This window comes from Dermacentor andersoni, chromosome 1, assembly GCF_023375885.2.
Source record: "Dermacentor andersoni chromosome 1, qqDerAnde1_hic_scaffold, whole genome shotgun sequence".
Taxonomy (NCBI): Eukaryota; Metazoa; Arthropoda; class Arachnida; order Ixodida; family Ixodidae; genus Dermacentor; species Dermacentor andersoni.
Window position 1 is genome coordinate 94,093,142 of NC_092814.1, and position 24,236 is coordinate 94,117,377.

The 24,236-nt window shown below is 46.3% G+C and overlaps 1 protein-coding gene across 1 annotated transcript; it reads right to left on the reverse strand.

The window, feature by feature from the left end:
* Positions 1-244: 244 nt before the first annotated feature.
* On the reverse strand, positions 245-23,840 carry LOC126543277 (uncharacterized). Its single transcript, XM_055061798.2, has 5 exons — positions 23,695-23,840; positions 21,431-21,491; positions 10,960-11,336; positions 9,390-9,548; positions 245-398 (listed from the first exon to the last, which is right to left on the reverse strand). The coding sequence occupies exons 1-5, from the start codon at positions 23,797-23,799 to the stop codon at positions 312-314; spliced, it is 789 nt and encodes a 262-aa protein (XP_054917773.1). The 5' UTR covers positions 23,800-23,840; the 3' UTR covers positions 245-311.
* Positions 23,841-24,236: the final 396 nt, after the last annotated feature.

Here is a 24,236-nt window from a genome sequence, read left to right on the forward strand (position 1 = left end):
TTCGAAGGCAATGTGATATATATATATTTCTGATGATCAACAGTCGCGCATAGATGACACTGCCAAAATTTCTTACGTTAAGTGCACTCGTTGCGGCGTCCATTTCTGGTCTACCGAGCTTACGCTCTCCGTAATTAAGACTGGCTATTCAGTTACCATTCGAGAAGTGTACGGTCCAGCCTAACAATTATTAGTGTGATGTACAGAGACGTCCATGGCAGCAATGAGAGAGACGACGAAGAAGAAGGTTTTGTTTTCGACATTTATATTTCGACGTTTCATGAACTCGTCCGTAAACGCCTCGGTGAGCTTCAAAAAGGTGCGCCGGGGTAGGCAAAGCTGTCGCTTGAAATCCTGCTGCCATTGCCGGAGAGTGCTGGAAAGCGGCTCCTGTCCACCTTGAGATGCCAGGAAAGAAATGAAAAATAAATAAATAAAAGACAGCACGGAGAAATGAACAGACCGGAGCAAGCAGGACAAACTACGCATCCCCATGACTAAACGTGAGATTGAACGGTTGTTAAATGAATGCGCGACGTCAGTAGACTTCACGGCATGCGTGAGTGTTGCCGTTAGGAATGCAAAAAGGACGAAAATCGGAGGGAGTCATTATTAGACTGGGGGGCCTCAAGCTCTAGAAAACGACTAAAAACCGGCTGACTCGGCTTACTGCATAATACTAGCTTAGTTTCAGTTCTAGCTAAAGATGGAGCTTGTGCTAAAACGAAAAAAAAAAAGTGCGGTTTCGCCCGAAAGGCGAAGCCCTCGCTGTCACAACGCTGGCGCGAAGAGCGCCCACCCCGGCCGCGGCGAGCGAATGCTTCGTGCTGGCTCTCGATTTACCGCGTCTCCAAAACTTGAACTTGCGTGACCTCCGTCACTATAGGCGTTCGGGAAGACGCCATCTCACCTCGCCCTTGGACTTTCCACCCACAGCAGATCGCGTTCAAGATACGGCGCGCTGGCCCTGTATACGCTTAGCCGCGCATACAGACATGCGCGGCCACGGACGCTAAAGGAGGAATGTTATCCTCCGCTAAAGCCCCTATATATTTTTTTCTGCTTTCTAAAGTAGAAAAAGATATCTAGGGGTTCCCCTAGCGCGCTCGATCACGTGACCTCCAACATTGGGTGCGCATGAAAACGGTGCGCATCATATAACCGTTTGAGGAAAAGCTCCCCATAGCGCTCATGCATTGACCGTATGGACGCCGCGCGCCATGACCGCCATGATAAAACTCCGAAAAAACAGCAGGGGCGTAGCCAGGGGGGGGTGGCTTACCGGGCTTCAGCCCCCCCCCCCCCCCCCAAAGTTTTTCGTGCTGTCATGCGCCGCCGACCAAAACAACCCCCGGCGCCGGAAATCATGCTCGATTTTGCCTAGAATGTCCTTTTCACGCTTGAAAAGACATTTTAGCGCGAACATTGCGCAATCGGGCTGGATTTCGCGGCAACGCCCATGCACAGGGAGTCACATGTCGTAACGCCAAGGAGCTCCATCCGAGCACAAAGTTTCAGAGGCGTTTGGATGGCGAGCGGGCTCGTCGCGGCATTTCGCGGAGGCCGCGGAATCTATAGGGAGCGCTTGGATTGAAATTCTGAAACTTTATGGGTATAAAGTTTTCATAAACTTTTGATGCGAAAGATGTATTGACATTTCCAAAGTAGTGCTTTAGATTTTCAATTCCGGAACTATGTGGGTTTAAATTTGGGGCGCTATAACGTAAAACTATACCAAACATTTCTATTCTAATTCAGCAATCAGCCCTCCGCGATTGGTCGAGTACTTTTTTCCCGACGTCACGAAAAGCGCGATAGCTCCCCATTTGATATGACGTGTACACAATGATTATGCGTGATTTGACTGAACAAAAGAAAAATATTTATTTCTGATTTGTCGCCTTTTCGCCATTATCCCTCGGCTACTGGTCAAAAGTTTTCGGGCTGCACCCACTTCACCTGTCTCTCACGCGACGTCACAAAACCGCAAAAACTCCCCGCGTCAAAGTGACGTGTACGCGTTAAAGGTGCATTAGTGAGCCGAAAAAAAAACTGAATTTTCTTCTGAATAGCCGCAGGCTGCCCCGCTCCGAAAGGAATAAAATATGGCTGCCGCCGATCGCTCAGGCACTGGACTCGCACCTGCCGGAGCGCACAGGTTTATTTGCGTGTACTAAAGGTTTTTGCGTATCCGTGTAATGTTTTCGAGCACTTTCGGCACGTTTACTTCCTCGTTCTGCCTACTATTTTTTGCTGAGGATCCGTTTTAGCGTCATTATTAGGCTTCCGTTGCATGCCGCCGCTACACCGCATGCAAGCTAAGTAATGGAGAGAGACCAATCGCAGACGCCGGCACCACCCTCTTTATCCGGTTATCAATTTTCAGTGCACATTTTCAGTGCAGTGGCTCGGCCCCATCGAATCTCTCTCCACTTGAGCGTGCTGCTCGCCTCTAGTGAGCCAATTAGATAAGACAAGCCGCTCAGTGTAGGCAATGTTATTCGTTTTTCAAACAAAGAAAACTGACCTCCTATGAACGAGGAGAGCGTTTGATTGGTCTGTTCAGACAACCCTGTGGTTGACCGCGCGATGCTTCCGCCGAAGGTTACGCAAATTTGACATCAGGAGATTGGAATAAAAACATACTGGAATACTTTTACGTTATAGGGCCCTCGTTATAAACATTTGACGCCAAAGGTGCATTGACTTTTCTAAAGTCGAACATCGGACCATACAACGAGACAAGCCAAATCAACACACTATCACACAAGTTGACAAAGCACGCGACGAGGTCCGATGAGACGAAGCGTTGTGGTGGTTCATTTGTGCCGTCATGTCACGGAAAAGAATATCAACATTTCTTTTCATCTGCGCCAAAGCATCCATGTCATGGCACTAAAGCCAGCGAAGGTAACTACGTTCGTGCTTATTTTTCTACTTGGACTTTTATTCGCGAGGATACACTGAGCCTCTTCAATTTTATTGTTCTCGCTACGCGCGGGCTGCCAGAGTCGGCAAGAGCGCATGCGTTTTTCTCGTGTTACCCCGACCACCACCAACATGTTTATTTGCCTTGTTTGACGCATCATATATAGTTACTTTTTCTTAGATACGTATATTTATTGGAGACTTATACGTATATTTAAATATCTTGTTGAGAAGTTTTGTGTATACGTGCAGTGAAATTTGTTTCCAGTGACTTTATTGCCCTTTATCAAGCTGTATCTTCGCATTTGTATATTCCATTGTATCTTCGCATTTCTAATATACAAAGGCGAGTCAAATGATAGTGAGCCAACCCACCCTGCGCAATAATGGCTTCGTTCATTATCTGCGAGACATGCACGTGGCACAGAGGCATCTCTTATTTACAAAAGTGGCACACAGGTGTGAGGATCAGGGTTCTTTAATGCTCTCATACACTGGGTTGAACATGGTTGTGCGACATAATGGGCACTCCAAAAGTTGAACAGCGTGGTGTCGTGAGGTTTTTGACAGATGAAGATGTGTCCCAAAAAGAAATTAGTCCCCATATGACTGCAGTGTACTTTGAACATTGCATTTCATTGGCCACTGTAAAGCGTTGGAGCAAACGGTTCAAAGAAGGACGTGAAAGTTGAAAAGACGATCCAAGAACAGGCCAAAGCCACCGTGCAACCACCCCCAACACAATTACAATGCCTGGCTAGACAAGAACGGATGTTAAGCATCGATGAATTGGCAGGGCGTATGAACATCAGTCACGGTTCGGGTCACACCTTAATTCATGAACATTTCGGTTATCGGCTCTCGTGTGCGCAATGGATGCCCAAGATTTTGAACCGCCGCCAGAAGACGGAGAGGTTCGGTGCTCTTGACACATCAAATACGGTTCACGATGGGGGTGAGGACTTTTTGTCTGCAATTGTGACCAGGGACCAATCATGCTGCCACTACTACGAGCCTGAAACACGACGGCAAAGCTTACAGTGGAAACATTTGAATTCATCGCCCCCAAGAAAAGGAAATGTCGTCATTTCTGCCGGAAAGGTGTTGTTGACTTTTTTTCGATCGTCAGGGGCCATTGTTGATCGAATTTGCTAAACCTAGAGAGGCTATTAATCGTTTCCGATATTGTGAAACGTTGGATCGGCTGCTTCTCGCAATCAAGAACATACGAGGTGGAAAATTGAGGAATGGAGTCATCTTTCTCCACGACAGTGCCCATCCCCACGTCACTGAAGTGGTTAATACAAAACTGGCAAAGTTCAAGTGGGAAACGCTTCAATATCCGCCATACATCCCAGACCTGTCGCCTTGCAACTTCCACATTTTGGAGCATTTGAAAAAACACATTAAGGGAATTAAATTCGTGTCAGACGATGACGTGAAAAAGTCAGTTGCAGACTTTTTTTGAAACAGCAGCCCAACGAGTTTTATCTGATGAGAATCACGCAACTGTTTTGTCAGCGGGACAAATGTCTAAATGCTCATAGAGACTACTTTTGAATAAAGTGCCCCGTTTGTCATATATTCGCATTGGCTCACTTTCATTTGACTCGTCCTCGCATATTTTGCAGAACTTCTGCTTTCTATATGTGCTCTCTGTTGCGACTACAATTTCGGAGCAATTACTCGCAATACACGACCGGTGGCAGCTGCTCCTGCGCAATACATTCTAGCAAAGGACAGCGTTAGTGAGATTTTTCCTTGGTCGTTGCATACGTACAAAAATGAAAACAAGGTTCTTGAATGACAGAGAGAGAGAGAGAGATATGCAGATGAGAGAAAGGCAGGGAGGCTAACAAAGTTGTTTTAAAATATTCGTCCTCAACTTGTTCATTTCATGGCCTTTACATTTTGCATATCAGCGCCATGCACTGCTTTGCTGGTTTCAAACTGATATAGTTCTAAACTTCGTGGGATATTTGCTTTACTTCTTAATTATACAGAAAACATAGAAGCATTTATATCAGTTATTTCGGGCACAATTTTTGAGACTTACAGGTATATTCTTATATGAAAAAAAATCATATTTTACTTGTCTTGACAGTGCGTAGCGTTCAAGAATTCTTTTGTAGTTTCTCTGGCAATGGCATCGCAGTTAGTATTAATGTTTAATGTATTTGATCCCTCGATAATTTCTATAAGGAGGAGGCAGAGCTGCAAAGTAATCCCCCCCCCCCCCCCCCCCCCGAACGAAATTTCTGGCTACGCCACTGAAAAACAGTTTACACTTTTCGGGGTGTATCTTTTTTCCACAACCGTAATCGTCATCTGTCTTGCCTGCGTTTCCTCTATTGAAAACTCTGCACTTGCTACTTTCCTGTCAAGAATGCTATGTCGCGCTGATAAAGCGCATGCCGTTCGTGACCTGAAAGTACCGGGAGCGCAAAGTTAAAAAATGGAAAGGCAGGCACGGTAGATGACGATCATTGTTGTGGGCCATTTTTTTTTTTTTTGGAGTGAGCGATGTCGGTACAAAATATGATTGCATAGTGAGGTGGAACAATAAAGGTCTATCGTATTTAACAAAGCTGTGTTTGTCACGTCTAGTACGGGTAAAGTTGAGTTCTCTGTACGAGTCAACACCAAGTGTAAACCACGAAATGCGATTCAGATGAGACGCGCGATCGTACGCGATACCGAGCCTCCCTGGATGTGGTTGGGCCATCTAGTTAACGCGCCTGCCAACGCACTCTATCACGCACAGTATTGACCCTTTTCGCTGAATAGCTTGTTCTAGAGAAAAGAGATGGCGCTTTCGGCGCCATCTCGTAGTAGAGCAACAGCTTCCAGGTTTATTTTATGCGGACGACATTGTGTTGCTAGCTAGCAAGAAAAGTGATTTGCAACGTCTGGCTAATATCTGTGGACAGGAAAGCGAGAATTTAGGTTTGAAATTTAGCGTTAAAAAAATCAAGTGTTATGGTATTCCATGGCGATACAGTGTCAATACAGGGCCAGAAAATACCTCGGGTAAAATAATATAAATACCTTGGTATACGGATAAACGAAGGCAATGGATATATGGAAACACAGGGAAAAACAATAACAGTAAAGGGGAAGAGAAATGCAGCCATAATGAAACACAGAGCTCTATGGAAATACAATATGTATGAGATGCTCCGGCTTATGTGGAAAGGTGTAATGGTTCCAGGACTCACATTTGGAAATGCGGTTGTTTGCCTGAAATCAGGCGTGCATTTAGGACTCGATGGTAACCAAAGGTCGGTGGGACGCCTCGCATTGGGCGCTCGCGAGAAGACTACAAATGAAGCTACATATCACCCTGCATAGGCAGGGTGATATGGGCTGGATAAGTTTTAAAGTGAGGGAAGCTCACAGTAAAATTGATTATGAAGGACGACTGAGGGAATGTGGAAGAAAGTAAATGGGCTGGGAGAGCGTTGAGGTATTTGTACAGGAAAAACGTTGATTCACAGTGGAGGAAAAGAGCCAGGAAGCTTACCAGCAAGTATGCGGCCTGTAGCGTGAGCAACACAGGAACAAAGAATGTCAAGAGGAAAGTCAGAGAGGCTGACGTAATCTCATGGGTGGCGGCAATGGAAAAGAAACCTGTCATGAGTAACAACTTAAGAGGAAAAAACGAAATCAAGAAAGAAACAATTTATGATAACTCAGAGGGAAGCTCATTACTTTTCGAAGCGACATCAGGATGCCTTAGAACACGCACCTATAAAGCGAGATATGAGCAGGAAGAAGAATTATGTGCTTGCGGTAGAGAAGCTAGGGAAACGATGGAGCATGTTTTATTAGAATGTGAAGATAGCTGCCCAGCAGTCGATTTAGGCACCACTGTCCTCCTTGAAGCCCTTGGATTCAGCGATAGCAAGCGGAAAGTAAACATGTCCGCAATAGAGATTAGTAAGAGGCGATCGGAAGATTGGTGGAAGAAAAGTAGTGAAACGACAAAAAACGGAGACATACAAAAACAAAGTTCACAATAGGGGGTCAGAAAACTTGGTTAAGAGAATTCATCGTGGTATTTTTTTTTTCTTTTTTAACCTAGGCAGGACATTAGGCAGTAAAATAGAGCTTGGTGGGGCGACCCACCGCCCCGTTCCAAAGGGGACGCTAATAACATCCATCCATCCATCGCACGTAGCCTCAGCGACACTGCACGAATGCGAAACCATTACCGCTTCTACCTTGCTCCTGTGGAATCAGCTCTCGGAAATGCGACTGAGTTTTCACTAACGCACTTTGCTCCAATCATGCTGGATTGAAACATGTGGATTGAAAGTGTGTGCAGTAGTTGCCTACAAAAATAGTGACTGGCATATTAAGGAATGGAATGAATCTGTGTAGCCAAGTTCGCAGACTGCTGGTGCAACTGTCCGTACGTGTTACCGGCACTTTCAGATGTACGGCTTTCCTCGAGGATACAGAAATTTGCTCATCCGCCACCGTTGTATTGCTAACCTTCAAAGAAAAGGCGTGAGCCCCGGAACGTAGGAAAGAGTGAGTACCGCTCGTTAAACAATGGAGCAGCGCCGCGTCCGATCATAGTGAGTTTTGAGCACAGTATCTACACACGTCTACCCCAACTGGCACGGAAACTTACGTCCACTCTATCATCAAGGTGTCAAGAATAAGTGAATGGGCGTACACTTCAATATATGCGCACTATATACGCACACTAAATGACGGACTACACCGATAGCACACGAATGGTCGAAGCGGAATGTTTCGTGACGGCCCACAAGAGTAAACGAGTTACTAGCAATAATACATATTTGGTACAATGTATTGCAATGTACAAGATAGCTATGTATTAAGCGTTGTGCACAGCAAGAACAAATCTATCGGAACTGAGCACACCCGCGAGTTATTAGGCAGAAAATAATAAGATACCTTACTGAATCAGAAACATGAAAAACCGCTGCTTCAAAATATTTGCCAAATCAAGAACGAAGAGCAAAACACGCTAATCTTGACTCATTTCATGATCGGAAAGTTTGGATAGCTTGGAATACATATAGCCCCGCTTTTTAGAACAAGCACCATATACAATGCTCGCGCCGTTTGGACATAGCTTAATCAGCTCTGAAAGCTCTTTTGCATGTTCTCTGAAGCTGTGGCCAAGGCTTCGTGTCGTCCACCCAGTAACCGTCCAGAATATCTCCCCAAACAGGCGTCACACATCCATTGTAAACACGGAGGCAGTTGAGGCAAGAAATGGACGCGTCACCACGTGATCAAACATGGCAGCGCCCACGGGATCGCCGCGAAAAGGGTCAATATTTTAAAATGGCCATCGTATATTTTTTTAACTATACAGAATGAACTTGATGCGCTGTTCATGCTCACGGACTACGTGGAAATGCTTATTTTCCATTATATTTCGAGTATCTTCAGGGTTTATATAAAACTAATTCTAGCCAATCTGGAGATAATTCTTGGCTCGCCCTGGGCTCACCTTCCCGGCTTACCTTCTCGGCTCACTCTCGGACGTTTAACCTCGGTGCGTGGGGCACGATGGGATCTTACCACACTTGGATTTAAATACGGAACATCACGGCAACGGCGGCGGTGACGGCAAAAATTTGCCTGAGTCGTCCATATAATTTCTTACAGTTCTGCACACGTACATGCTTTTGCTCATCAATCGCCGCATCAGGTGCCTCCGAGATTTTGATGCAAGCCTTGCGTATTTTTTCGGGCTTTTTTTTGCATAGACATAATAATTATCATGTGCATAATAGTCCTGACACGCGAACCGGGCAGACACTAAAATAACTTGCTATCGCGAGTAAAATTGTGACACAAAAGTCTTCACTAACGTGAAAAGATTTTAAGTGCGAACACTAACTTGCTGTCGCAAGCAACTGCCGATAGTGTAACCGTGTTATCTGGCCAAGCGGACACGATTTCTAACGCGAGAAATGGCTGTCTCTTGTGGCTGCTTCGTGGTTACGTCCTTCTTTTGGTCGACATTGTGTGTGGAAAGCGGGCAGTTTTCATTTTTCTTTTTTTTCTTTTTATTTCCTTAAGGACCCCCGAGGGAGCTTTACATAACGGGTGGGTTTTGGTACAATCAATATTGTTGTCATAACTATCAACGTGATGTTACATTTGATATGCTATGTATATCAAATGCAGCTATGACATCTGACTCAGCGGTTCCGTGAAGATCGATAGTGCTAGCACCCACCCGCGTTTGCGGAGCTCAGACAGGGCCGACACCCTCTCCACTAATCTGTTCTTTTTGCGCTTATGAATGTATCAAAATACTAGTTGATGCAACCGGCACGTGAAAGTGAACCACCATCTAACTCAGTGACACGTACTTCTATATTGTCCCCTTGACGAAGAATGAAGACGCCCAAACAGCCCAAATGCCAACATTATTGCTGTACTCTATAATGGATAATGTGCGCGTATACCTGCGTGGCGATAAACTTGGAGACCTCATCCTGCAGAGCGGCCTCGATGCGTCCCTGGAAGTGGCGCGCCACGCGGTTGGCTACGATCCTGAGCAGCCAGTTGAAGGCCGTCGACACGCCCGTGATGCGCGTCACCTTCAGACCGTCCAGTTTGTCCACCTGCGGATGCGTCCGGCCCTTTCCAGTTAATTCTTTGTCTCAGCCGTGTCAATTCCGACAAGGTCACGTCTGTGGCAACCTCCTAGAGATGGGACGCACTAGTCTGCGCTGTGACGTCCTCCCACTCAGCAAACCGGCTCCTATGCGCGAGCCAGCACTGACTTTGAGTTCTCAAGCGTAAGAGTTTCCTCCTAAAAATTTAATATGAAACTGTATATGGCTTTCTGAGCAGTATCGGTGGGTTTGGCCCTGCGTTTACGTACAACGGTTGCTTATGGCAGCATTAATTAGCAAAAGCGCAGTTACATTTATACGTTTCAAAAGTTTCTTAGGGTCTTGTTAAAGGCCAACTGCAACAAAATTTCACTTTGGCTAAAGTAGTTATAAATGAGTATATACCGCTGAACCAATCTGGCAAAGCCGCGCAGGGCTGGTAAATGTATATTTTTCTTTCGTGGTCTGAATATCCTTGGTCCCCTTTAGAGTATACTTTTCTCAGCAAGCAAGAAGGGCTGAATTCTCAGTCGCCGCTTGCTCCGGTTTTCCTGCACGTGGTTAATCAACGTTTTTCCGCGGCAAACGCCGTGGCCGGCAGTACGATAGCTGGTAAGTCGGAAACCCATCATTCCACTGAGGAGTTCCTCAGTGGTGCCATCTACAGCCATAGCTGACTAGACTAGCTAGACTAGCTAAAACAAATAGTTGCAGACGTAAGAAATGCTTTCCAAGGGCACACTTTGATGTCGTCCATTGTTTGCTCAAGGTTGACCCACACCGCTGTCGTCGAACAGGCGTGTGGCAACCGCGGTGCTCAGAGCGCCGTTGGCACCCCGCATATTCCTGCAGCTACAATCACTCTAATGATTTGCTAAATGAACTAAAATTCGCCAACTAACCTTGAATTGGAAGGTCACTCAAGAACTAAACTAATTATTTTTTAGTCTGGTGAAGTATTTTTTCAAGGCTCATTCTGCATTTATTTAGCGGAAACAGGTTTGCTATCGGCAGATAAAATGAAGGACTAAGTTTTCATTTCTTGCCTTTCGTGCCCAAACGCATCGCCAGTATATTAATATGACATCACGAATTGCAACAAAATTTCGCATGCTCTGGCCATTTTTGTTCAGCAAACGTTTTAATTGAGGCTTTTTTAGTTTTTTTTTATAACCCACGAACTATAGTCACAGGGTAAATGCGACGCTGTCCAAATCTGAGGATCGTCACAAGGAGCTGGCGCTGGAACTTCAAGCGCTTGTTTTCGAAGGAGAGCTCCAGCAGTTTCTACAAGTGGGCGTTCGATGGTGTCGGAGTTGGGGCGTATTAACTATCCAGCATGACACGGCCAATGGCCAGCTGCCAGCGTGCGTGATACTCGGGAAGCTTTTGGACAGAAAGGGACACGTTTACTGGCCTGAAAGTACTCCAGGCGTGCCTCTCCGCCCTTGATCGGCGCTCGGTAGACGATGAGCGTGTTCACGCGGTTCACCGAAGCCTCGATGTCGCCGGTGATGGTGAGACCGAAGCGCGACGCCCGGTGTCGGCCAGTGAAGAAGACGTCGTTGACAGCCGCTGGCGTGGTCACGATGGCCGTGTCGTGCGACAGCTGGACGGTGCTGTTGCTGGAGCGGTAGAAGGCGGACAGGCCAAGCACCTGGCCGCCCGTGATCTGGAAGCTGTTCTCGCCGACGTCCGGCACCTGGAGGGGGTCAATCGCGGCCAACAAATCGCGGTCGTTGCGCATCTTCTCCAGCACGTTGTCGACGTAGTCGTTGGCCAGAGCCACGTCATCTGCGGAAAGAATCGGGGTGTGTATGTGTGCCGTGTCAGTGAAGCGGCTTGCTAAATCGATATTGTACGTGTTCGACCTAAAGTTTCGGAATGATTCGCTGGTTATTAATTTCACGAAATACAAGCAACGAGTGTGTGCTACATATCTGTAAAACTGCTTGGAAGCCCTTCGCGGTAGCAGTCGTTCTCTGCAGACGAATCGCGAACATACAATATGTAAATGTATGTACACAGTGGATGCCAGGGCTTTGTACACCGTCAAAAAATAAGTACCTTGTTACGTTCTTTTTTTAAATTACTTTTTTCTTGCAGTTGAGCTTGCCGAGCAATGCAGGTGAGATTTCGTTGAAATTCAAGTTTCTTTGGTTTATACTTTGCCTTTACGTACAGCTTCTTCCCAGCTACCCATTTTGTCCCCTTCAGAAAGACATCCTGTTGCGAAAATCATATCATGTGAGCGCATGTACAACGTTTTGATATCTCTTTTTTGTATCGCCGTTTTCCCCCTCGACCAGTATAGAGAAGCAAACCACGAGCAGCTTGTTTAAGCTCCATGCCTTTCTGTTTGTTCTCCATGACCGGTGAAAAAAAAAGTAAAAACATATCGGCACAAACGAGCGAGCTTGCACGGACGAGCGACTTGACAACTTCAGTTGAGGCTGTGAAATTCTTCTGTACGTGGAAATAGGGTGGCCAGGGGTGTATTGTAGGAGACCTCGCTCTGCCCCGCTGTCTTATAATCAGAAAGGCACGTCTAGCTATGAGCATCAGATGTTAGTTTTGGCCAAGTTTACAGGCTCGATTGCTCGGCACGAATAATATTCATTGTTTTTATCTACCGCGACGACGAAGGCCACGACCGTCACGGGCGCATAAAACACAAACCATGAATTAGACGCCAAAACAACACACTGTCGCAAGGCAACACGGATCGGAATAGGGGTCTCGCATGGAGAAACACCCTTTCGCTGGCGGAATTCGCTATGGCTGCATTGTAATGAAATTTGTTTATTTATTTATTTATTTCAACATACTGTCAACCCTGTGACAGGGTTATTACAGGAGTGGGTTACAGGAAGAAACAGTAATAATAGTAATAGTCAGGGTAGATATGCTAAACAAGTACAAATAAGAAGGAAAACTATACGTACAACAGTAAGTATGAATACGAGTATTGACAAGCATGTCAATAGAAAAAAAACATGAAAAAAACAACAACAGAAAAATCATGTTGATATCGAGCGCGTGACGTTGCGCTGTTGGCGGTGATGTCGTATGTTCTTGAGTGTTTTTTTTTTTCTTATTGCACTACCAGAATATGTTGACGTCGACACGCAATAACATTGGTTGTTAGTCGGCGCTGTTTGTCTCCCCTTGTCTTGGTCCTATTTTAGTGATGTTACCTTCAAGTTTCAAAATATACCAACCAGACCAATTCAATACGCTACTGGAACGCGCAGCATTACATCTTCAGCAACGTCAGATTTTCATGGGTATACATTAATGTATAGAATATAAATATTCGTGAAAAAGAACGGTCTCGAATATCCAATCGAATATTGCGTATTTTATCACTTCTGAACAAAGTAAAATACAAAAGCTTCTGTGTGGTCTGTTTGGCAACAAAATGTTTATTTGAGTTATTTGATACATTTAATGCCGTTGTCAACTGGATTCTAGCTCATTTGGAAAACTTGTAAATGGGAAAAAAGGAAATGTGACTCTATCTGACGCGCTATGACAATGACAGTAAGCAAAACCGAGCACGTCAGCAGACTCACATGTAACTGTAGTGCTCATTAAAGGAGCGAAGCACATTACCATACATTGCCGCACGCCGTTGTAAAGGGATCCAAGCATGGTGAGTTACCCAAATAGTGAGTAAATATGCCTAAATATGGAAAGAAAATTGGCAGGCTACCTAAGGAGAGGTATGCGTGTTTAACAACTGGAAGCTATTGTGCATAAATGATTTCCTCCATGCACTCTCGCACGAACTTATGCGTCTGCGCAAGAACCGTGGTTCTCGTGCAGCAGAATCATTCGGAAGATTCTCCACTTTCATCAGTCTTTCCTCCTGTAGGCTTCAAAAAAACCCTTTCTGTCCGCTTGCAGTGGGACGAAACGAATATTCGACAACTTGGAATATTCTAACTCGTGAATGGAATGGCGAGAACTATTCGATTCGTATTCCAAATTTCTAATATTCGAACATCTCTATTATGATAGAAAGTTACGCCCTTCAGGCAGCAACAAGAAGTATAACTTAACTGGAAGGTCGCAAATAAACAATCTTGATGCGTTATGAATCAATCGTCCATACTCTGACTGAATATTTGCTAAACCTATTTGCTAAACAAACGAAATAAAAAATAAATGCATTGCGAACTTTGCATTTTGGTGCTAACGCCAACTCGCCATAATCGCCACTAACGCCGCCAATTTATAATACAGGAACCACAAAGTAAAATCGAATAGCCCACACGTGAAAGCAAACAGGAATCATCAGTTAGAACGGCGAGTGCGTGTGTACTTTGCATAAATACGCGATTATTTGCGCACACTAACAAGATCTATTGTGCACGCTTTCGTGTGTTAGTGGGCAATGCATAATAATCAATTGAGCATCATTTTGTAAAAACAAAGATTGACATAGATATTTTCTAATGTCACCATCATAATTACTGCCAGTACCAAAACACCTCTATAATCTTATAAGGATTATACTCAGTGCCTTTCGTACATCCTTAAATCCATTAAAGGAGCAGTATGAGTGTTTTCGTGACGGTTACGCCGTACGAAAAATAGAATAGGGTTATAGGGTTGAGTCAAGTGCGCTTGTACGGCATTTTATCCTTAAGGGTGTAAATTGTTTCACGTTGTTGAAAGTTTGGCTTCTGGGAACCGTGCTCGTCCCGCACTACGGAGGCCCGGGTTCGCTTAACACTCAAACCGAAATGCAAAGAAAGAAATTTTTTTTTTTTTGAAGTCACTGATTTACTTTGTTTACAGGAACCTTCCCTGAGAAGTGTGGCGTTAATCCGAGCATATTCTGACGTGTTTTTACTCTTTGCGTCATCGGCCATTTTTCGTCACGGCGCAGTTTCGCCAAGGTCACCGCCAACATAGACACCTAAGGCTTTCGCCTTCAAAATACAATAAAAATATCGGCCACAGCCGCGTAATAAAAAAGGTCTGAATGGCTGCCAGTACAGTTATTAGACGTCACGTCGCGCCTACTGTCACCAGAGACAGCGCGTGCGCGCGTGTTTAATTAAGGAAGGCGTACTATATGTCCCATGGCAGTTTTTACTCTTAATATGCTTCACCGCATAACACGACTGTATAGAGGCAAACCTGACTTATGTGAACCGGCCGTTGTAGAAAGCATATTTTAGACATTTGCTTCACGCGCACTTCTCAACGTACTATCGCGCTCAATGTGAGTTGCAATATGGGCGTACACTCGGCAGTTCTTTCAATAATAAAAATTAAAAGTGGCATTTTTATTGTAAACAGGGTGCTACTAGTGATCGGAACGGTGTTCAGCAATCTTTTTGTGTAGGTGCCGCCATGCTACCATACGGGCACTGTATGACAACGCCTACACACACAAAAATAAAGAACAAATTAAAAAAACGCACTCGTGTTGCAGCTCATATTGAGCGCGATAGTACATAACGATGGGAAGCGAACTGAGTTAGGCCGACACTGCATACACTCAAATTTGGCTAGGTACCGAGGACATAATCGCAATTATGATGCGTCTGTGCTGCATGACGCGTTTTCTTTCATTCATCTTTTTTTTTTTTTTGCGCTGGGGTTGCGGCAGTTTTTCGGGAGTTTTATGGCCGTGTCCGTACAAACCGGGAGCATTGGCAGCTATGGATGTCATTGCGATTCATAATTCGTCGTTAGATTGCAATAGTAAATCAGCATGGAAACTTTAGTGTGGCTATTGAAAACAGAAGCGGTCCTCGAAAGTAATAAATTTACCATGTTGGGAACACCTTTATTTATAGTCCTGCACAGCTTTCGCCGACGGGCCCTTAGGTCTCCCACGTGGCGACGTGGAGGCGTTGCCTCGCCGCCGCCTCGCGGGCCTGCTGCCCAGAGTTGGTCGCCGAGGCAGTCGAGGCTGGGGCTGTGCAAGGCAGCGGCCCACCGCGGTAGAAGGGTTCCAGAGTTAGCACCGACCCGCAAAAATATTCAGGAATATGATTGTTACTTTTTATACAATCAAGATATTCCTAAATGTTTTTAGATCACCAGGCTGCTTGTTTTAAGCAAACTTGCATCAAATTGCACCTTCGAGTCGCAGTAAAAACGTACTCAGAACCCTTTGGTTTCACGATATAGAGAAAATGCTTACACACTCTTAAGCAAAATTACACCCTTTTGCCACACAACAGTAATCGTCATCTGTCTTTTCCGCATTTCCTTTCTTTAACGTGGCCAGCCCGGTACTTTCCAGTAACGAACGGCATGCGCGTTATCAGCATGACATAGCATTCCCGACAGGAAAGTAGCGGGCGCGGCGTTTTCAAGAAAGGAAACGCAAGCAAGGCAGATGACGATTATTACCTTTAAAACGGTTGCACCCTTCGGGGTGTATATTTGTCCCACAACAATAATCGTCATCTGCCTTGTTTGCGCTTCCTTTCTTGAAAACTCGGCGCTCGCTACTTTCTTGTCGAGAATGCTGCGTCACACTGATAACGCGCATGCCGTTCGTGACTGCGCTCTAAAAAAAAAAATTATGGGGTTTTACGTGCTAAAACCACTTTCTGATTATGAGGCACGCCGTAGTGGAGGACTCCGGAAATTTTGACCACCTGGCCAGGGTTCTTTAACGCGCACCTAAATCTAAGTACACGGGTGTTTTCGCATTTCGCCCCCATCGAAACGCGGCCGCCGTGGCCGGGATTCGATACCGCGACCTCGTGCTCAGCAGCCCAACTCTAAAAACAGTTGCACCCTTTGGGGTGTATATTTGCCACACAACAATAATCGTCATCTGTCTTGTCCGCATTTCCTTTCTTTAACGCGGCGAGCCTGGTGCTTTCCAGTAACGAACGGCATGCGCGTTATCAGCATGACGTAGCATTCCCGACAGGAAAGTAACCAGCGCAGCGTTTTCAAGAAAGGAAATGCGGGCAAGACAGATGACGATTACCGTTGTGTGGCAAATATACACTCCAAAGGGTGTAACCTTGCCTAGGAGTGCACTCTTAAAACCGTTGCACCCTTTGGGGTTTATCTTGTCCCACAACGAGAATCGTCATCTGCCTTGCTTGAGTTTCCTTACTTGAAAACTCAGCGCTCGCTACTTTCCTACCGAGAGTGCTCTGTCATGCTGATAACGCGCAATCAGTTCGCGACTTGGAAGTACCGGGCTCGCAGCGTTAAAGAAAGGAAATGCGGGCAAGACAGATAACGATTGTCGTTGTGGGACAAGATAAGCCAAAAAAGGTGTAATTTTTTAAGAGTGTAATCGCTATATCTCTCTTGCCCGAATTTCCTTTCTTTAACGCTGGGAGCCCGGTACTTCCAAGTCGCGAACCGCTTGCGCGTTATCAGCGTGACACGTCATTCTAGACAGGAAAGTAGTGAGCGCCGAGTTTTCAAGAAAGAAAACGCACTCAAAGCAGATGACGATTATCGTTGTGGGACAAGTTAAACCTCAAAAGGTGTAAACTTTTTAAAGAATGTACACTCTTAAGCAAAATTACACCCTTTGGCTCGCACACTCTTAAACCAATGTACACCCTTTGGGGTGTATATTTTACCACACAACACACTCCTAGAAAAATTTACACCCTTTGGGGCTTATTTTGTCCCACAACAATAATCGTCATCTGTCTTGCCCGCGTTTCCTTTCTTTGACGCTGCGAGCCCAGTACTTCCCAGTCACGAACGGCATGCGGGTTATCAGTGGGACGCAGCATTCTCGATAGGAAAGTAGCGAGCGCCGAGTTTTCAAGAAAGGAAACGCAAGCAAGGCAGATGACGATTATTGTTGTGGGACAAATATACACCCCAAAGGGTGCAACCGTTTTAAGAGTGCAATAATCGTTATCTGTCTTGCTTGCGTTTCCTTTCTTGAAAATGCCGCGCTTGCTACTTTCCTGTCGAGAATGCTCTGTCATGCAGATAATGGGCATGCCGTTCGTGACTTGGATCTACCGGGCTCGCCGAGTTAAAGAAACGAAATGCGGACAAGACAGATAACGATTATTGTTGTGTGGCAAAAGGGTGTAATTTTGCTTAAGAGTGTATCTTGCCACGCAACAATAATCGTAATCTGTCTTGTCGAATCGCTATCGCGCTCACCTATCACCATTTTCAGCATGCTTCCAGTAAACGACTACATTCTCACTGCAGATCGAAAAATTCTGATAAAAAATGCTACACTGCGTTTTCCGCGTAATCACTTCATCATTAGACGCTCTGACGGGTGAGCTTTCCATTGCACTAAAAAAAGAAAATTGGTTGTCAGTCCCTATAGGAGTGTAGACGAAAAAGTACATAACATACGAACGTTTTGCACTAACATTTATTTCGCCAGAGATGTCTTGTAATAAGGAAAAAAAAGACTTAAGAAAATTGGCATACAGTTGCTTCATTAGCGCGGTATGTTATGAATCGCGCTTTTGTTGTGTAAATGACGGCATTTCTCTACACTTCTGTCTATGGATTGGTGGGTCACGTGACAGCCGGCTGCATCGTGAGTTAGGTCTTTTTTTTAAAGAAATGTACAAGGGTTAGGGGGCGGCAACTCTCAGCTATATGCTTTAAGCACGATTTACATAAAGTACTTGTATTAGCAGCATCTTGCGGTCAAGTAATTACCCGCTTCGATTTTTTGCCAGAGAGTTAATTGGGAAAGTTTGTTGCACCATGCCAATCTACAATGCGTATCACACACACACACACCTAAAAACTTAATTATTAGGCACAGCGTAGATATATTTTTAGACAACGCATCATTCGCGGCAGCAGCCGAAAAGATGTATGCGAATCTTACTGATGGTGCGAATAAGTAACAGAATGCACTAAATAATCACTTCTTCCCTGAAACACCTTATATAACGACGTTTACCGCCATGTTATTCTGGCTTTCCGGGAAGTAATACGTTCTTCCCACTGAACAGTGGACACCGAGAGTCCGATTGAGCCCAGATGGTCGACGGTGCGCTTCAAGGAACTCGGAGAAGTTCTCTCGCCTGCATGCCATCGTGCGTTCATTCGACGTGCGTGCTACTAATTGTGCAAGGTCTGCCTATTACAACAGCGAAGCAGAGCGCGGCGCATTTTGACTGGCGCGGACGCTTCGTGCAGCCGGCGCGGCGGCGTCACTTGCTGCTGTCTATGCCGAGCGGGCTGTCGATGGGCGGCTCGTACGCGATTATGGTGTCCGCGAAGAACGTGAGGCTGTTGAGTACGCAGAGCGCGGCGGCGAACAGGCCGGCTTTGGCGGGCCCCGGGTGGCTCTCCTGGCTGATGTACGTCAGGCCGGACACAATGAAGCCGACGGTGGCCAGCACGCCGTGCACCCGGTAGAAAATAGAGTACGGCACGTCCGTGCTGCCCATCACGATGGACATGAAGATCACCAGGCTAGTCAGGAAGAAGCTGAAGCACACCATGGCCATGAGCAACGCGTGCGGCCGCATCGTCAGGTAGTTGGAGTTGAGGTCGTAGTGCGCCACGGACAGCAGCACGATCGAAGTGAGCGCCGCGATCACCTGGAAGATCTTGAGCGAGCCCGTGAACGTGCGGATGTAGTAGACGTGCCACGTCATGGTGGCGCAAATTGCGGCGCTGCACAATCACCGGGCCGCTGCACGGTTTTCGGGAGATCGCGGGTGTGGGCGAGATGCGGCAGTGACTCAGCGTGCGCTCAGCATGCCGACCCTTCTTCCTTCTCGTTGGCGGCGGCGGGTGCCACGAATTGTTGACGTTGATTCCTCCGGACATGACACGTATGCCCACGGCGGGGATACGAAAACTGGCTCATTGGGCTCGACCGGCTGCGTCCGTGACGATGATGATACTCAAGCACGGGTCGTGTCCGCAACGGAGAACCGGGGGGGGGAGGGGGGGGGAGGGGGATTAGGATAAACGGAATAAAATATAATAAATACGGAAATGAAACCAAAAATGTATAGGAAAAAGAACTGAAAAAAAAAAGAGAATATTGCCTAAGTGTGTAATCAGAGCAGATGAACAGACAAATAAAAGATTTAAAAGACAAGCTCCGCTCAACGATGCAAACCGTGCCACGGCCGCATCCCGATGGGGGCGAAGTTCCGAAACGCTCATATATACTTAGATTAGGCGCACGTTAAAGAAACGCAGGTGGTCGAAATTATTTCGGAGTCCCTCACTATGGCGTGCCTCGATCATAATCATATCGTGGTTTTGGCATGTAATACCCCAGAATTTAATTTTTTTAATCATACAGAACAGAAAGGTTTTGAAAAAATGACATTAGTGAGAGTAAATAATTCATTATAAATTTTTTGTTTGGAGGAAATCATTTCGCATATTGCACCAAACTCATCCCTGCGGCTAAATGCGGTGGTGCCGAGTTCCCAGGAAAAGTAAAACCGAAACACTCAGATGCAATCCAAGTTTACAAAGCGGAGCTTCGAGAAGCCTTTTTCTTTGAATAAAGGAATCGACGACAGAAAAAGAATAATAGGTATTGGATTCAGTTTTGTTTTAAAAATGGCACAGATCACTGGACCAGACCTGTGTAAATTTAATAGTGTCGTGCGGCAGCGTTATTGACGTAATCTTGTAATCGAAACCTCACATTATCTTAAGGAACGTGTACTCCTGATTCTTCCAGAAAATATGGAGATGCTCAAAGTCGCATGATGTTATTGATGATTTTATGTCATTTCTGTGTCGGACAGAGAAAGACGAGCCATTTTCTTTTTTCTAATTTGCTTTCACTAATATTACGAACAGGTTGGTTGACGTGCAAAAGTCGAAACCAAGAAATTATTTAAGTGGACAGCCTCGGTACTTGTATACAATTTGTAGCCTAACTCGCAATCTGTAGGGAGTCTTTATTTATGAACTCGTTAAAATACGAAAACGCGAAATGAGAAAACTTGAATGAGCTGGCAGAATAACTCTTCAGTCATACATCGCTATTTCAATGTTGTGAAAGCAGCCGTCTCATCATCACTACGCCGTATTTCCAGCTTCGAGAGCAGTGTAACTACGACGCACCGCCTCCGCAGCGGTCGTGTTGCGGTGGAAGACGACGAGGGCGCTGAAGCAAAGCCGAGCGCGCGCTGCCGACGGGCGCATCTCTGGGACGACGCTATCGGCGCAGCGATGACGAAGCACCTGAACTACCTCAACACCTTCTCGGGAGCCATGAAGGTGTTTCAGGTGGTGTCGGGCCTGATGGCGCTCACTTTCCTGGTGTACTCGCACTTCGACACCGAATCCAACCACGTGCTGATGGACTCGCACGCCCTGTTCCTGTCGCTCATCTCGTTCTGCTTCTTCGTGACTTGCACCATCATCCTGTTCGCCGTGCTCATGGGCAGCACGGACGTGCCCTACTCCATCTTCTACCGGGTGCACGGCGTACTGGGCAGCGTCGCCTACATCGTAGCCAGCCTGACCTACATCACGGAGGCCAACACGCGCTCCGCTGACACGCCGGGCCTGCTGGCTGCCTCGCTGTGCGTCATCAACAGCCTCACGTTCTTCGCCGACACCATCATCGCGTACGAACCGCCCATCCTGTCGCCAATGATCAAGAAGCTCCAGGCGCAGCAGGAGAGGCAGCGCATGCGCAGGGGCTACATGATGTAGGCACATGCGGCATCGTGAGGCTTGTGCCGCATACCACGCCGCAGCTGCCTCGCAAATGTGTGCCGGATGCTGTGGCTACAGTGACCGCACAGAAAGTAAACAGTGGCATTGTTTCGCCGTTTCTCACTTAGTTTGACTCAGTTTCTTGTTACCATAGGTCGAGCCGGCTGCAATCATTGCTCATGGCCAACAGGTGAAACATCGCTTACTGATTGAGGCAAATTAGTATAAGGTGTGAAAAGCGGGCTTACCTTGAGCCAGAGATGCCCGGTAAAATAAGATGATGACCAGTGCCGTCTCTTTGCCTATTATCTGCAATGATGCAATTATACAAGTACGTCGTTAAAAACGTTGGCTATAGGGATGTGACTCTAAGCGAGGTACGTCGACACCATATACGTATATAGATTTAGAACCTCTTCCTGGGCAACAAACAGCTCGTGTCCCCATTCTGTTTAGCCGCTCCTTGAGAGATTATTGACATATATAGAATCAAAAGACGAATGCATGGCAGGTGCTTCCTTCGCAGAACTCAACCATGCAGCCGTCGACATTGGGCACAAGAGCGTGTGACCAAGTGCCGCAGTCACGTGCAAGAACATGAGTGGCCACGCTAACATGAATGCTCCACAGGGTGTCGAACTGAACTGGAACCGAACCAAACAGTTCCCGCCATCTTGGAACTGAACTCTAACCAGAACTTATCGGAGGAGCCGTTCCGAACCGGTTCAACGGATGGTTCAGAAGGCCCTGCATGTGGACCTTGTGCTAAGGCACGTCAGAGGGGAAACGCTAGGCAAAGGCTTAAATGCTTCCGTAGTCGGCAAGCAATTCTTACGCTACAGGCAAGACTCAAATAACTTAATATAAGCTCAATTCAGTTCTGACACTCAGTGTGCTGTTAATTTTATTGCAACCAGGACTGGTGCAGTGCCGCATGTGCATGAAATAATTTTTCTCCATCATATATACAGCAAACTGCAGAATGGTGCAAAAGCACGTAACGTGATAGGCGTTTAAGTTCCAGACACTTGCATGAGTACGTCGTTAGAACACGGCTGTAGGGTATACAATACAAATATTTTTTGTAAGAGCAAGGCCTGTCGCATTAGCTTGTGTCGTTGCCAAATCTTATTATATTAGTCCCTCATTAGTCCTCCAACCTCAGTGAACGAGGTCTCCGCACCTGTAAGACTGTCTACAAGCACACTAAATGGAATTAAATGTGTTTTTAACGAAGTGTGGCATGGTGGCCTTCGAAAAACAAATGACAGTACAGATGCGTGTCTCGGGTCATGGTGTAATCAATTCCGTGCGTGATATTAAAGGCACACAGATACATCTGCCCATGTTACGCAAAAGTAGAAATACTGTAAAGCCCTATAGCTTCGCATCCCCGGCTCTTCACGAATCGGGAACCTTGAACATATTCGTGGCTGCTAAACTTCGCGATTTCGGCCTTGTACCTATTCGGCTCACTTCTGCAACCTCTAGACATGCACTTTACCACTGATTAAAACACAACGCCGCCCGTCGATTGAAGACAACACTGCCCTCCAGCAACGCTCCTTGGTGATTCCTACGGCGAGGAATTCCCTGAGAGACACCGTGACACCTTCGCTCTATTGCAATCGAGTTTGCGCCAATAATGTCTGGTTGTTCGACGTTTCTCCCAGAAGTTGCTGCCATTGAAGCGCACTGAATCATTCAGTCGAATGGCGACACTTACTATACTTTCATGCAGGTTCCCTACTGTCCGATATCGTTGAGATGGTGTATCGTGTGGAGGAGCGTTCTGGAACACAGGCAGAGCTTAAAGACAGGACATGGAGATGAGCGGGGATGCATAAGGGGTGTGCTCCCCAGTAAATTTTAGTGGAGAGGCCTGGCTCTGTCGTATGTCCAAAGGGCTTATCTGCTGGGAGTTAGAAATCCTTATTTATTCCCATTGCCTTGTTATAGCAGCCGGAGAGGTTTGCGACCATTCTATTGATTGCACCCCTCAATGCGCCCGTTATCCTTTCGGCACGTTTACTCGTCAAGCTTTAAGCATACGCAAACGTGGTTTGTTGTATACGTCTTCTCAAATATAACTGCAGTCAGCACGGGGTATCTTCTTTTTCGTTAACCTTTCTCGTTCTTCGAACGCCGATCTTTTCAGTGAGCTGTCGGCCGGCGCTATAGTTGGCTTACGCGTACAGAAAACCGTTCAGGAGGTATACGGACCAGCGTAGGTAGTTGACACAAGCGCTGCGCGTCGCTTCTGTTGTCTACTCACTAGTCCGTATCCTTTGCATCTTCAGCATGCAGCCAAGCTTTTGTAGTCGCATAAATACGTTTTTTAAGAGCTAAAATGTTTCGAAAATGATGTATTAGATTAACACGACCACCCGCATATATGTTGCCGGGCATTAAACCGCCGCACCATACGTCGGCACATGTCACGGGACTTGCAGCGCAATGCAAGAATCCTGCATCGCAGCACCACGGTGAGCGAGTTCCAGCCGACACTCACCATTACTGCGCGTAGATGGCTTTCCTTCAGACAAAAATCGTCACTGGTAGAAAAGTGGGTTTTGACGAGTTCGCTGGGCTGTGTGTAAATGTAGTCTGTGCACATAAGCGCCCAGAAGGCGCAACTCCGCGGTGTCGCACGTAACTTGTGAACACAGCCGCCAAGGCCGGGTGGTCCCGGAGGGCCACGCGACAAAACCGCGGTGTGCAAACAGCTGCCGGGCCTTTTATTCTGTGCCAAGGTCTCTCGCCATTCGACTGCGCCCCGTCACCACAAAAGGCTCGGAGGGCAAGAGTTTTGTTGATGGGTCCCAGATGCGATAACAACCGCGCCAAGGTACGTAGGAGACGTGCTACACACATGCCGCCAGGGTTTTATCTACTCGTATTACATTAGTTCAGATTAATGTAGTCGCTCACGCAATAAGGAATAGCGTTACAGAAGTAATGGAAAACGGAAACAAAATTATATACGAGTTAGACGGCAAGAAGTATACTAACCGACAGAGAGAGAGGAGGAAGGAAGGAAGCGAGCGAGAAAAA

Coding starts and splice junctions, on each gene's coding strand:
- LOC126543277 (XM_055061798.2), bottom strand. CDS start 23,799: ATGTGCACAGACTACATTTACACACAGCCCAGCGAACTCGTCAAAACC. Junction 21,492..23,694: donor GCCATCTACGCGCAGTAATG/GTGAGTGTCGGC, acceptor GCATCATTGCAG/ATAATAGGCAAAGAGACGGC. Junction 399..9,389: donor CCAAGTTTATCGCCACGCAG/GTATACGCGCAC, acceptor TGGCATCTCAAG/GTGGACAGGAGCCGCTTTCC.